Source organism: Gobio gobio (assembly GCF_949357685.1).
Source record: "Gobio gobio genome assembly, chromosome: 14".
Lineage (NCBI taxonomy): Eukaryota > Metazoa > Chordata > Actinopteri > Cypriniformes > Gobionidae > Gobio > Gobio gobio.
The window spans coordinates 33,031,632-33,044,781 of NC_137107.1; the positions used below are offsets into that span (position 1 = coordinate 33,031,632).

The 13,150-nt window shown below is 38.4% G+C and overlaps 1 protein-coding gene across 1 annotated transcript; it reads right to left on the reverse strand.

Annotated features, from left to right (window-relative positions):
* Positions 1 to 2,190: 2,190 nt before the first annotated feature.
* aqp3b (aquaporin 3b) lies at positions 2,191 to 10,690 on the reverse strand. The gene is made up of 6 exons (XM_079834959.1): positions 10,469 to 10,690; positions 4,812 to 4,938; positions 4,115 to 4,252; positions 3,820 to 3,938; positions 3,368 to 3,585; positions 2,191 to 3,289 (listed from the first exon to the last, which is right to left on the reverse strand). The coding sequence occupies exons 1-6, from the start codon at positions 10,574 to 10,576 to the stop codon at positions 3,100 to 3,102; spliced, it is 900 nt and encodes a 299-aa protein (XP_079691085.1). The 5' UTR covers positions 10,577 to 10,690; the 3' UTR covers positions 2,191 to 3,099.
* Between the last annotated feature and the right edge of the window lie 2,460 nt (positions 10,691 to 13,150).

The following is a 13,150-nucleotide window of genomic DNA, read 5'->3' on the forward strand; positions in this document are numbered from 1 at the left end:
ATGGGAACCTCGCTGGAACTCAAGAAAGATAATAGTCAGAGAGCTTTCATGTGTTTTGATACACAGACCATCATGGAAAGATAAAAATAAAAATCAGCAGGGACTGATAAATGTTAGTCTTCACAAAAATCATATTTATTAAATTCCCACTCTGTGAACTTAACCATTTAAGAAGTGTGGTGAAATGTATATGTGTGGTATGAGGGAAAATGACTCATCGACACATCTGAATAAACCTCAAGAATTTGGTACATTTGTGTATGGAGCCCATTGCAGTTCTGAACCATGCAGAAATCCAAAGACGACAAGAAAATTGGTTTAATGGTTTCAAAAGCCTCGATTAGCTTGCCTCAAATCTCATCCCAAACTCCCAAACCCAATTCCACAAACATTCTTCTTAACGACTGCATTCATTTTCTACAAACCTACGAAGTGACTCTGCGAGTGCTCAGTGATTTAAGATTCATGGTCTGGGTTATCTCCGTCCATCTCATGCCAATAAACAAATCTCTTATTTTCATTCTCTATTTTCCCCTCCACTGAGCTAAACAGGCACTGCAATCTTTCCTTTCCATTTGGAAGATTTACATGAGAGCGAGCTGTGATCAATGCATATAAGATTTTACAATTTGCATTCTTTTACGTGATATACCTAAAGATGTCTGGGCCTAACTTTTATTTGTGTTAGAAATTAAATCGCAACATCCACTTCAGTTTACACAAGTGAGGTCGACAGATATCAGAAAGACTTTCATAACTCATATTGAATGCTTAAATTACGTTTTGACCAAATTAAGTTTTTGTTCAGTTAAATATAATTTAGAGATATGGCAGATCCCCTCTTCTGCAGGCTTAAAAACAGATTTCAGTTAGTGTGCATTAAGAAATGATACATTTCTTTCCCCAATATAGGGAAAACTACAATCTTATATTTGAAAGAGCTTCATAAGCAGAGTTTTATGCCTTGGAATGTCAGTAAGTCAAGTTTGTTGCTTTGTTTGTTTACAGCGTGATCATTTTAAGCAAGTATAAATAGTGTCTGCTGTTATGAACTAAATTACAGCTCTTTTGTTTTACTCCTTTTGTGTTTATTGCCATGAATTCAAGCAGCGGTTTGTGACAATTTACTTCAACCTCGCCACTCAATACTTACTGGAAACCGAAGGGAACTTAATATACGCCTGTTTGTGAAAAGACACTTCTTGATTTGTTACAAAATGTCACAACAGACATAATTTTGTTCTGTATATATCCATACACATCTGCAATGTTATTTAATGGCAAAGAAACCTTGATTCTCCTTTAGAAATCCTAGTTTTACTGGACTTAAAGGGTTAGTTCACCCAAAAATGAAAATTCTGTCATTAATTACTCACCCTCATGTCGTTCGACACCCGTAAGACCTCTGTTCATCTTCGGAACACAAATGAAGATATTTTTGTTGAAAGCTGATGGCTGAGAAAGGCCTCAGATAGGCTTCCATTGGCATTCAGTACATTCACACTCCCAAGACCCATAAAAGGCACTAAAAACGTTGTTACAAAGTCCATCTCACCACAGTGGCTCTACAATAATTTTATGAAGCGACGACAATAGTTTTTGATAAAAAAAAAAAAAAAAAATCAAAATAACGCCTTTATCCAACTTGTTCTTGTCTTCCTTGTGTGCCTCCACGGCGCATGCGCGAGAATTTTACGCAGATCCGGCGTTCGGACACATGACCCAGAAGCGATTTGTTTACAAGCAGAGGAAGACGCGCGTATATCTAAGCTGTTGAATTCTACATTGATCGCGCTTTAGGTCTCGGCGTAGTGCTCAAAATCGGGCTAAAGTGTGCATTTCATGGATTCCCGAACGCCGGCGCTACGTCATATTCTCGCGCATGCGTCGTGGAGGCATACACGGAAGACAAGAAGAGGTTGAATAAAGTCGACATTTTGATTTTTTTTTGCGCACAAAAACTATTGTTGTCGCTTCGTAAAATTATTGTAGAGCCACTGTGGTGAGATGGACTTTGTAACGACGTTTTGAGTGTAAATGTACTGAATGCCAATGGAGGCCTATCTGAAGCCTTTCTCAGCCATCAGCTTTCAACAAAAATATCTTCATTTGTGTTCTGAAGATGAACGGAGGTCTTACGGGTGTCGAACGACATGAGGGTGAGTAATTAATGACAGAATTTTCATTTTTGGGTGAACTAACCCTTTAATGATGCTAATATATACTGAAAAACTACATGAACGGACTTCAAAGGCATCCCCTGCAGTTAAATGACCATATCATTTTGAACATTAATTTTGTGCATGTTTCTCATATATAACTACTACAGATCAATTGGAGTCTTAACTACTTACCAAAATGCAGTTTATTTTTTAAAGAGTACAATATAAATGAGCACAAAATATTATATGCATAGTCAGTGTAAACTCATTGTCATTTTCCCAGAACAGAAACAGGCACATAATGCAACAAAACATAAACTTGAAAAACAAATACATTCCCAAAAATGTAAACATAACTGAATTTCTCACTGCATGATTACTGATTAATATTCACTGATAATAAATTGGAATGGTAGTGAAACAGGTATTTTCATGACTTTGATGGCGTATTTATAAGGGTGAAGATATTCATAAATCATATCCCTTATTCATAATTATTAATTATGCAGATAGAAGCATTAGAGATAAATGAACGGATGACAACAACAGACTTGTTAGAAGATTGGATGAATTAATTTGGCTATGTTTGGCCTTTTTTTGAATAAATTGAAAAGGATAACTAGTAAGTTTATGTATAAAACACAGAGGTTCTGATCAGAATCATTAGAGTGATATGCAAATTACGATTCTACAATTAAGTTGTTTGGATATCAACTAATTGCACATACAGTACAAAAAATATGACTAATTAGTTTGAGTCTAATCATGATGTTAAGGGCACAGCCGCCCGGTAGCTTCAAAAGTTATTTAATTTGGGTCTTGCCCATCAAAAATATATGCAAAAATACACAATATTGCTACTATATTGTCATGAAATCTGAATTTAATTTTAAAGGCTAAACGGAACTGTGGAAAATGACTCCATTTGAACCCAGACTTAAGCTGTCTCCTTCTCAGAAACAGCAGAGAGATTGAGTCTATCCTTCTGTTCTCTTTCCACTGCTTCTCTTTTATCTCTTTCTTCTCCTTCCACATGGCATCCCACCATCAGCTGATACACCATCACACCGAACACGGCGCCAATGAATGGGGCAAAGATGGGAACAAAGGACCAGTAAGAGCTTGCTCTGTGGTTGGATGAAACATCAGTGTTAGAGATGATTTCAATAGTGAAATGGATGGAAAGAATGTATACAGTGACTTACGAGAACACCTCTGAGCCCCATCCAGCAAGTGCAGTGAAGATCCGAGGTCCCAAGTCTCTTGCTGGGTTAACAGCATAACCTGAGTTAAAACCCATGGACTGACCAATCACCAGAACCACAAAGCCCACAGTAAAGGCCTCCAGTCCTCGTGGGATGGGGTTATTGTAAGGGTCAACAATGGCAAGGATACACACGATCAGAGCTGCCGTGCCAATTATCTGTGTTGAAGTCAAGGGATAGTTCACTCAATGAAAATTCTTACATCATTTACTCACCCTTATGTTGTTCCAAAACTGACTTTCTTTCTTCTGTGTTACACAAAAGATGATATTCTGAAGATTGTTTTTGTCCATACAATGAACAACATTTGACCCCATTCACTTTCATTGTATGGACAAACACTCAGACATTCTTCAAAATATCTTCAATGAATGCTGATTTTTGTGTCTTACCTGATCGAAGAAGCCGTTGAGCAAAGTAAGGTGTTTAGAAGGGTATGTAGCAAAGATTCCAGCGGTTGCATTGTCCCCTACAACGAATAGAGAACCCTGTCCAAAGTCCCAAATTGCATCTGCAAAGCATCAAGTGAACATGAGTTATAGAATCTTCAAAAGCTCTCAGTTTATAACCACAATCCTCATAAACTGAGCAGTTTCATTGTTGGCTGCAACAGACTGTCAAAGGATGTGGACTGACAAAAATGTGGATTATTGAAAACCAAAATACTTGAACCGTCCTAAAACTCACCAAAATACATGGCAAATATTATTCCTGAGCCAAGAAAAGCCCCCAGAGTCTGGGACAGGAAGTACACGGGAAATTTCCTCCAGGGCTCTCTCCCCAACAAACAGAGGGAAAAGGTCACAGTTGGGTTTATGTGACCTCCTGTAAAATAAAAGTTTCAACATGTTGATACATTTGAAATGAGATCTTTACAATGAAAATGAAACAATGATATAGACTCTCACTTTACACTTTTTATGGCTTAAACATTATCATAACCTTTTTAGCCATGGGTTATAGGCTTAATCTATGTCTGGGAACTGTCTGCAACTTCCTTCCTTCCAGACTTCACTTATAGTCCAAACACTCATATATTTAATTATTCCTCTGTTTGAAATGTTAAAGTCAAAACTGCCAGTTGATGTCTCATATTGTCTTGGTTTTTTATCAAAAATGGAACTGAATATGATCTTTAACCATGAGTCATTTATTCCACCCAATAATGTCTGAAAATAAAAAATTCTAAAAGTAGAAAAGAATGTAATGTAATTTTGCTAGTTTAAATCCATCTGGTGAATGTTTGGCTGAAACATTTTAATATCTGGTTCTGAGCTGTGTGACTCACTGCATTGAAATGTCACATCTGAAATCTGAAATTTCCTGTGTTCTCCCAGGAAAAGAAAAAAATCTGACAGTTTAAGAAGCTTATGACTGACGTTACCTGAGACTTGCCCACAAACTAAGATTCCCAATGTAGCGGCAAACCCAAATGCAAAATTCACCGTCAGAAACATTCCATGGGAACCTCCGCTTAAAATCAACTGGGCGACAGCACCACAGCCAAACATCTGTAAATAGACACATTAAGAATGGAAATCCAATTAACCACTTGCTCAGTTTTTGTCTTTTGTGTGAGACTGCACACCAAACACATTTGTGATGTCTGATGGCAAAGCTTGGCTAGATACCTAACAAAGTTAATTAGGCTATAGATTAGCATAGAATTTCAGCAAATAAATCTCAATAAAGCACCACATTGAATGATTGCAGGTTTTAGACGCAGAGCTAGACATCCTTGGCGTCACGTACCTGTTTTTCTTCAAGGAATGCGAAACGTTATGGGCACCATGTGGATTTGATAGATAATGTGCTTATGAGTGTGTGTGTACTTGCCCTCTCTTCCATTGTGTAATGCCCTCTAGCCTGTCTGTGTTTGCCAGCCGTTATTGAGTCGCATGATCAGCCTCTGGATGGGGGGTTCTTAGACCGCACAGTACCATCAGAAAACAACAGATGGGCGTGGGGGAGCTGTATTTTTCTCCAGATATTGCTGCTCTGGAGTCTTACTTTCCATTGAAAACAGATGATGAGATATGGTTTAACCTGTGATCCCTCTGTGGTGTGTCAAATGTATTCCGGATATGGGCTGTCTTGAATTCTTGATAGTCGACCCTGTTGTGCCCAACTCTTGTTGCTTTTGCTTACCTGTTAATTGCATTGTAGTTTACAAAGTACAACAATACGAGATGTTTAACTAGGTGATGATATGAAATATTATAATAACTTCTACTAATGATAATAAATTTGTCTCAGTAGCAACAACTTTTTCTTTTGAGGTTTAGCAGAAGAGCAACATATTAACAGCAACAATCGTGTCAGATACTAACAAAACAATATTTTCTAGTTATTGTTTTGTGTTCAGTGGTTTAGACTGGGAATTTAAAGGGGGTGAAACACTCAGTTTCAGTCAATCTCGTGTCAATCTTGAGTACCTATAGACTAGTATTGCATCCTTCATATCTCCGAAAAGTCTTTAGTTTTATTATATTTATAAAAGAAAGATACGCTGTACAGAGTCTTTCAAAAAAAAAAACGAGCGGCTGGAGGCGTATCGTGTGGGCGGAGCTAAAGAATGATGAGCGCGCGCAGCTATTGCGTTGAGAGCGTCTGAAAGCTCTGACATCCTTAAACGTGGAGAAAAAAAACGTTATTCTACATAAACCATTGAGATCAATCAGATTTAGCCATACATATATGATCCAGAATCAGATCTAGAGGCTGAAATTGAACAGGAGAAGCAGCAACGACGACTACAGCAGGACGTCTCAATGGTATGTACTGTAACTTATATACTTGCTTAGCGGCTTGTCATGCTCGCGAGTTTTACAAATTTTTTGTGTGTTTAGTCATGGTTTATGAGGACATAATTTGGTTTATGTATGCGATTTAATGTTAGCCGTAGCAAGCCAAATGGCTTTGCACGCCAGACTAGTGTGTGTTTACATAGAAAAACAATAGAATAGTAGTCCATTTGAATGAACGAGTCAATAGCTAACAACACAAAGACATTTGAAGCAGTTTTACTCACCGCCTGGTTCCAACATACGACCGTGAACCTTAATCGCTGGGACTGCTCCCTCTTTCAGCATTAGACAAGCTACAAATCCGGAGTTGAACTGTACCTTGTTTATAAACCATCGTCGCCGAAATTCAGGGAACAAACAAAAACCCTTGCACAACTCTGTTGCTCCTCCGGAAAAACAAACTCCATCCACTGTCCCATTAACGCTGGGTTCTTTGGGAAGCTGTGCAGGGTTGTCTTGCACACTCATCTTTGGTGACATTGTTAAATTTTGTGAAGTCCTGTGACTGCAGCGCAGCCGGCTTCCCCTAAAGCATTTGCTCTCTTGCTCTAATCGCGCGCGCGCTCTTCCGGGAGAAGAGCCTGTACGGCCCATACAAGGACATTCCGCCCTATCTGACGTCAGATAGACCCATACTCGAAAAAAACTTTACGAAACTTATGAGAAACTGGAAGGAGTATTTTTGGCACAGAAATACTCCATCAAACGTCCAACTTTTTTTTAAGTTGCATTAAGTTTTTTCAAGTCTTTAACAGTGTAAAACGCTCAGTATGCATGAAACAGCATTTCACCCCCCCTTTAAAGTAGAATGTTATTAATTGTCATAACCCTGACAATGTATTGTGACCGACCTGGCTGACCCATAACATTACATTATAATTAATGAGGGAAACTCAGAGGGAAATTATAGGTGAATAACACTGATAGCCTAGAAATCTAGACGCACCCCAGCGGCAGCAAATGTAATTTGCAGCCAGGGTAGTCTTGCAACTCTCCGTTGGTTTGTGAGTTGGAAAAACCAAACTCTGGTCAGGCCAATCACATTGTGTATAGAGTCGGTGGGCGGGCTTAACATAATGACGGCAGAGTTGCGGCGGTTCCGCGTGCTGCTCGTAAACAAAGCAGCTGGCGAACAGCGGTCTTTCGAATCGGCTTTGGCCGCGACTCTGGAAGACTTGGAGTTAAGCTTTTCTTTGAGAAAAGAACAAAGAACGGCACTGAAGTCATTCTTAAGAAAGGAAGATGTGTGCGGAGGTTTGCCGACCGGATACGGCGAAAGTTTAATCTATCAACTAGCTCCGCTTCACCTTCTTCTTTGCTCTGGTTGGTTGTAGCGCTATCCTATTGCGTGCAGAGGGAATTTGAAAGACAACCGTTTATCCCTCCCCTCGGATTGAGCAATGCCAATGGTGAGTTCCCAGACCCAACATCTTGATGTGGGTCTGGCTTGTCAGGCTATAACACTGATGTAGAAGCACCTTACCCTGGTTGTAAGCCTTAACTTGACATAAAATGTAAACGTGTCCCTCAAATCTGATTGGTTGATTGGAATATTAATCAGGTTATATGATTAATATTAATGATTATTAGAATAATAAATATTAACATCTTTGTTGATCAAAGTTTGCTGGTTGCATTTGGTGAAATCAGGTTCTCTGTTATGGTTACATGTCTTGTGTTCCGTTCCTGTGTAATCTGATTGGATTTCGGCTATTGGATTGGATCAAATCTTGAAGATTCTGAAATTGGATTAGATCCCAAAACTCAATCTTGGTTTTGATCAGGATCAAATCTTCAGTTAGTGTTGTTCAAAACTTTTGAGTAAGATTGGGATGCCTTTAATCCAAACAAATCAGGATTATCCTGTGGCCTGTTGCACAAAGCTGGTTTCAGTTTCTACCCAAGTAAGTTCGAAATTAGTTTGAGCAAACTCTGTTTTTTCGGGTGGATTGGTTTTTAGCAGTGTTCATCACCATGGTAACTTACACTACACGGCTAACCTGCTCTGGAGCAGGTTTTATTCTGGGTTAGAGATCGCAAACCCAAACTGGACCAATCAGCTGCAAGTAAAGATGCAATAAAGCCACACCCCCTGTATCTCTCATTCCAAATTAAAGCAGTTTATAGTGAATAAACTTTGCTCATCTTTTGGTGCTATTTATTATATTTATATTATATGAAATATAATTACTTTTAATTCATATAATATATTCATGTAATTTTTATATAAATTGACAAGTAGCCAAATATTAATATAAATATAAATCATTCATTCATAATTCTTTTAAACAACGTGTATTTATTTGAGCTCTTTGTGAACCTATAATTATTAGGCATATTTCTTTGATTCACATCATGCATTGATATAGTCAGATATTCTTTCAGCTGCCTTCTCAAACTGTCGCTGCAGCAGCAGTGTTTATTCCTGCTTTGTAAACACATTTAATTTCATCATAATTTTCAAAACGATCGCTCAATCCTTAGAAGAGAAGTGAATTGTGCCTTCTCTCTTGTGAGAAGTGAATCAAACGGACACTGTGATTGGCTGTTTTCTGCACGTGTCACACTTTCAGGTGCATGCGCTTACTCTGGATTAAACCCGAGTTGACAGAGAACGTTTATATCAAGCTTTGAGAGACCGTTGAACTTGATCTAAACCAGGTTGGATTTATCTGGATTTGTCAACTCTAAACCTACTCTGAAACTCAGAGTTTGTTCAGCTAGCTTCATGCAACAGGCCTCTGATCCCAGCAGAAGGTTGGCTTTTGTTGTGGGTCACATGTAGGGGCTAGGGAAACTCTAAAGGGACATGGTGAGGAAAAATTCATTTGAATTATTTTACGTTCGCTAGCGAATGTTTTGCGTTCCTCCAAGAAACGTTGCATTCACTCTCAAAACTTGAGTCCTTCGCGAATGAACACAAAGGGCCAAGTTTACTAACAGCTTGCGCCAGCGCAAACCCTCTGTTGGCGTTAAAAGACTTTACTAAATAGGTAGATTTACTAAATAGGGAAAATTATCATGAGAGCTCGAAAGTTCTGTGATCTACTGACGACGCACACATTAAATAACACAGACGCAGACGGATCATTTCCATAATGACCAAGGAGGAGGACCAGGAGCAGCGCAAATTAGCACCTGTGAAATGCAACCCCATTTGGAGCACTAGTAATCTGAAAAAGTGTATCTGGATCAGGGTGATTCAATCATTTTGCTTTGAAAAATATTTCAGGTAATCTCACAAAATAGATGACCTGATCCTGGATAGCAAATCATGGGATTTCCAAATCTATAGATAATTCTGATCCAGATTAAACGTTTTTAACTGGGTTTAGGAAATGAAATGGCCCACTGTGAAGTGTCAGAAACTTGTGTAAAGCAGTAATTGGCTATCAGCAGGACTTGGAATTCACTCCATCTCACAGTGTTCTGCAATGGAGACATTTTGCTACAAAAAGTAACAAAATGAAAACTTATTTTAGCTTTGAAGATTCATTTAATTCCATGCTTTAATAACCATTATTGGCCAAAGCTGAGGGAAAAAAAGACACGTTCTTATTAAAAGTACAAATACAAAGTGTATAAATACAAAGTATAAAAAATACTTGTATAAAAGGGTGGGCAAAAAAAGAACATAAAACCTCTGCTTTTCAGCAGATGAAAGCATATAGATTATTTTTAACATCTTACATGCATGTATCCCTTCCACATTTTCATCAAAGATAGACAATAAATCAATCTTTGCATCATTAGTGATTTATCAAGCCCACACTCTAAAAAAAAATATGATCAATAAGTTATGATAACATGTTATATTGATTCAGCTAATTTTTAAAGTCAGTTTAATGTAATTTACGTTGAAATTACTTAAACACTTTTTATAGTGATCAATGTAATTATTATAATTTTTTTTTTTTTTACAAACGAATTAACTGAAATTTAAGATTTTATCATTTAATACATATACGTTTTAAGTATATGTATATTTTGGAAGAAGAAGAAAAAACTGTAGAAAATGTGTTTGAATAAACATAAGTGTACCCAAGCCTGCAAATCATCATTAGCCACATTCCTGAATGCTACACCTCTGAATTGTTTACAATTGTTCCTCTCAAAATGAATAAACTGCTTTACAATAAGGATCCAAAACTGACTGGATGGTTTTTTCATTATAGCTGAATCGATTTGTCTCATCACTAACTCATCAATGACAAAAACAACAAAAGGGTCTCACCACTAGAATGAGGGTGCCAAGGCATTCGGCCAATGCCTGTCGCATCAGCATGTTCCGAACCTGCAAGGTCCGAGTTATCTTTTCCAGAAGCATCTTCTGTCTTCCCATAATGTCTTAGGATAGGTTAAAGATGATGATTATTAGGTGTTTTAATGATGAGGATGAAGGGAAGACTGCCACTGGGTAAGTGATCCTGTACAACTTTTACTGAGTTCGGGCCCTATATTTGCTTCTGAAGGTCCCGCCCTCAGTCAATAAAAAAAATAAAAGGAGCATTCCTACAACTTATTTTCCCCCCTCCATCCCTGCCTCTTCTCCCCATCTTACTTACACACATTTTTTCTTGTACTTTTTTATGTCAGACTTCACAGTTTTGTCTTTGTTATGAATGTGTGTGTGTGAGGACTGGGATAGAGGGGGTTCTTCTGCTTCAAATATATAAACGATTCTTAAATCCGGTTCTGAATGCCCCTCTAGGGTTTGGTGCACAAAAACCTATATTGTTTCCGCTAGTAGCCCCATAGGCAATGGCTGGAACCATGATGAGAGTGGTTATGGTTACCTTACATTTTTTTAAATGAATATTTTAGGTTTGTGGAAATGTATGGGTATTTATCCAGCGGTGAAGTTTGGCAAGTGTTTGAAACACAGGGCAGATGTTTTTTATTCTGGAAAGTATTTTCACCACATGATGGTCACAAGCTTGGAGTGTCTGAAATTCTATTTTCGTAATAAAGTTAAATAATAGACTATGTTTTTTATTCTCCCAGAAACACAATGACTTGTGGCACCAGTCTCATACAGCTCTCTGAATACAGCATTATGACATTGTGGATGTTTGCCAAAACACAAGCTCTTCATTTATTTCCCTATTTAACTGACAATTTCATGTGCTTAACAAATGTTACTTAATCTGAGTTATGTTTTTCCATAAATAGGGTGAATAGAGTGTCTGCTAACAAGCCCAAAAGCTTAAATCTCTTCCTGTGGAATTCTACGAAGGCCAATATGTCTCATGAGTCATGACAGAAAAGACAAATACATCTTCTTTATTGATCTATAAAAGGGGTCAAGGTTTGGCTAGTAACCCCTGCTGGTAGATGTCATAATTACACCTTTCTGGGGGCAAAACCACCTTTTCCCATTGACAGCCGTACAAAAGTAGCTGTGTTTTCTAAAGAATCGTAAATATTCCAGTATGTTTTATCCATGCCCAGTGGTGTCAAAAACAACAGTAATGTTGACATGGAGAAGATATGAAGAACTTTGCTGGAAATTTCACGAGTTTCACCTTCATCTGACTCCCAACTGAGCCTAGAGTGAAAACAGATTTTTTGGTAAACGTACTACAGTAATGAGAAAGGCTATACTTAAAATAGAAAACAGTTACTATAAATTCTAATAATATATACATGTGTAACAATATTATTGTTTTACTGGGTTTTTGAACAAATAATTGCAGCCTTTAGGAGCATGAGACTGTTGTAGCAATTCACCTTTCGGCACGCCTATTCCTCCTATCTGCAGCTATCCCTCCCTGCATCCCAATGTGTATACCATCCACCCTATCCGCCCTAAATAGTATTGAATATTACTAATGTCACATAGTATTTAGTATCGCAAAAGTACTATTTGGATGGTATGACAGAGCGCATTTAGGCCATGCCCACATGGGGGTGGGTAATTTCTTGCTTCTAACAAAAGACAGAACAATGCCTAAAAGCTGCTGTGTTACAGGGTGTACAGCAAACAAGCTAAAACACCCAGAATTACATTTGTATAAGCTATCGACCCGTAAAAGCCAGCCTTTAAGGAGGCAAAAGTGGATACAGGTAATAACACGGAAGGTAAGGAAAAAGGGGACCGAGTCGACCGACATAGATAAAATTGCTCAAATGTTGTGGGCGGGGCTAAATTCGGCTGGCATCCAGGCTAGACTTTTGCCGTATCCGGTAGGCAAAACTTCGAACATATCTTCTTTTCTTAAGAATGACTTCAGTGCCGTTCTTTGTTCTTTTTTCAAAGAAAAGCTTAACTCCAAGTCTTCCAGAGTCGCGGCCAAAGCCGATTCAAAAGACCGCTGTTCGCCAGCTTCTTTGTTTACGAGTAGCTCGCAGAACCTCCGCAACTCTGCCGTGACGTGCTGTCATTATGTTAAGCCCGCCCACCGACTCTACACACGCTGTGATTGGCCTGACCAGAGTTTGGTTTTTCCAGCTCTCAGGTCTACCGAGAGTTGCTAGACTACACTCGCGGCAAAATAAATGTTCTGCCGCTAGGGTGCGTCTAGATTTCTAGGCTAGTATACCCTGGCACATAGCAGCTTTTAGACATTGTTCTTTATTTTGTTATAAGTCAGAAATGACAAGGAGGCAGCTTCACGCAACATAAAGTCAATGGAGGGAGTTGGATTGTTTTCCTCCCTGTGGACGTAGTTTTCAGATTATGATGCGTGCCGCTCTGTCTCTATGCACATTGAGATGCAGGCCATGTCTCGTAATGGGAAGATAAGCAATCAGCTGATTCATGACATCATCAAGACCAGCCAATACAATTACGAGGCTTAATTCTCAAAATAAGTAATATCATACACTTAAGTTAAGTGTGATCTGCTGTGATATCACAATTAAGTTGAATTGTGGGATATAGAGCTGCTTTAAGTGTACATCGGACTAGACTCGC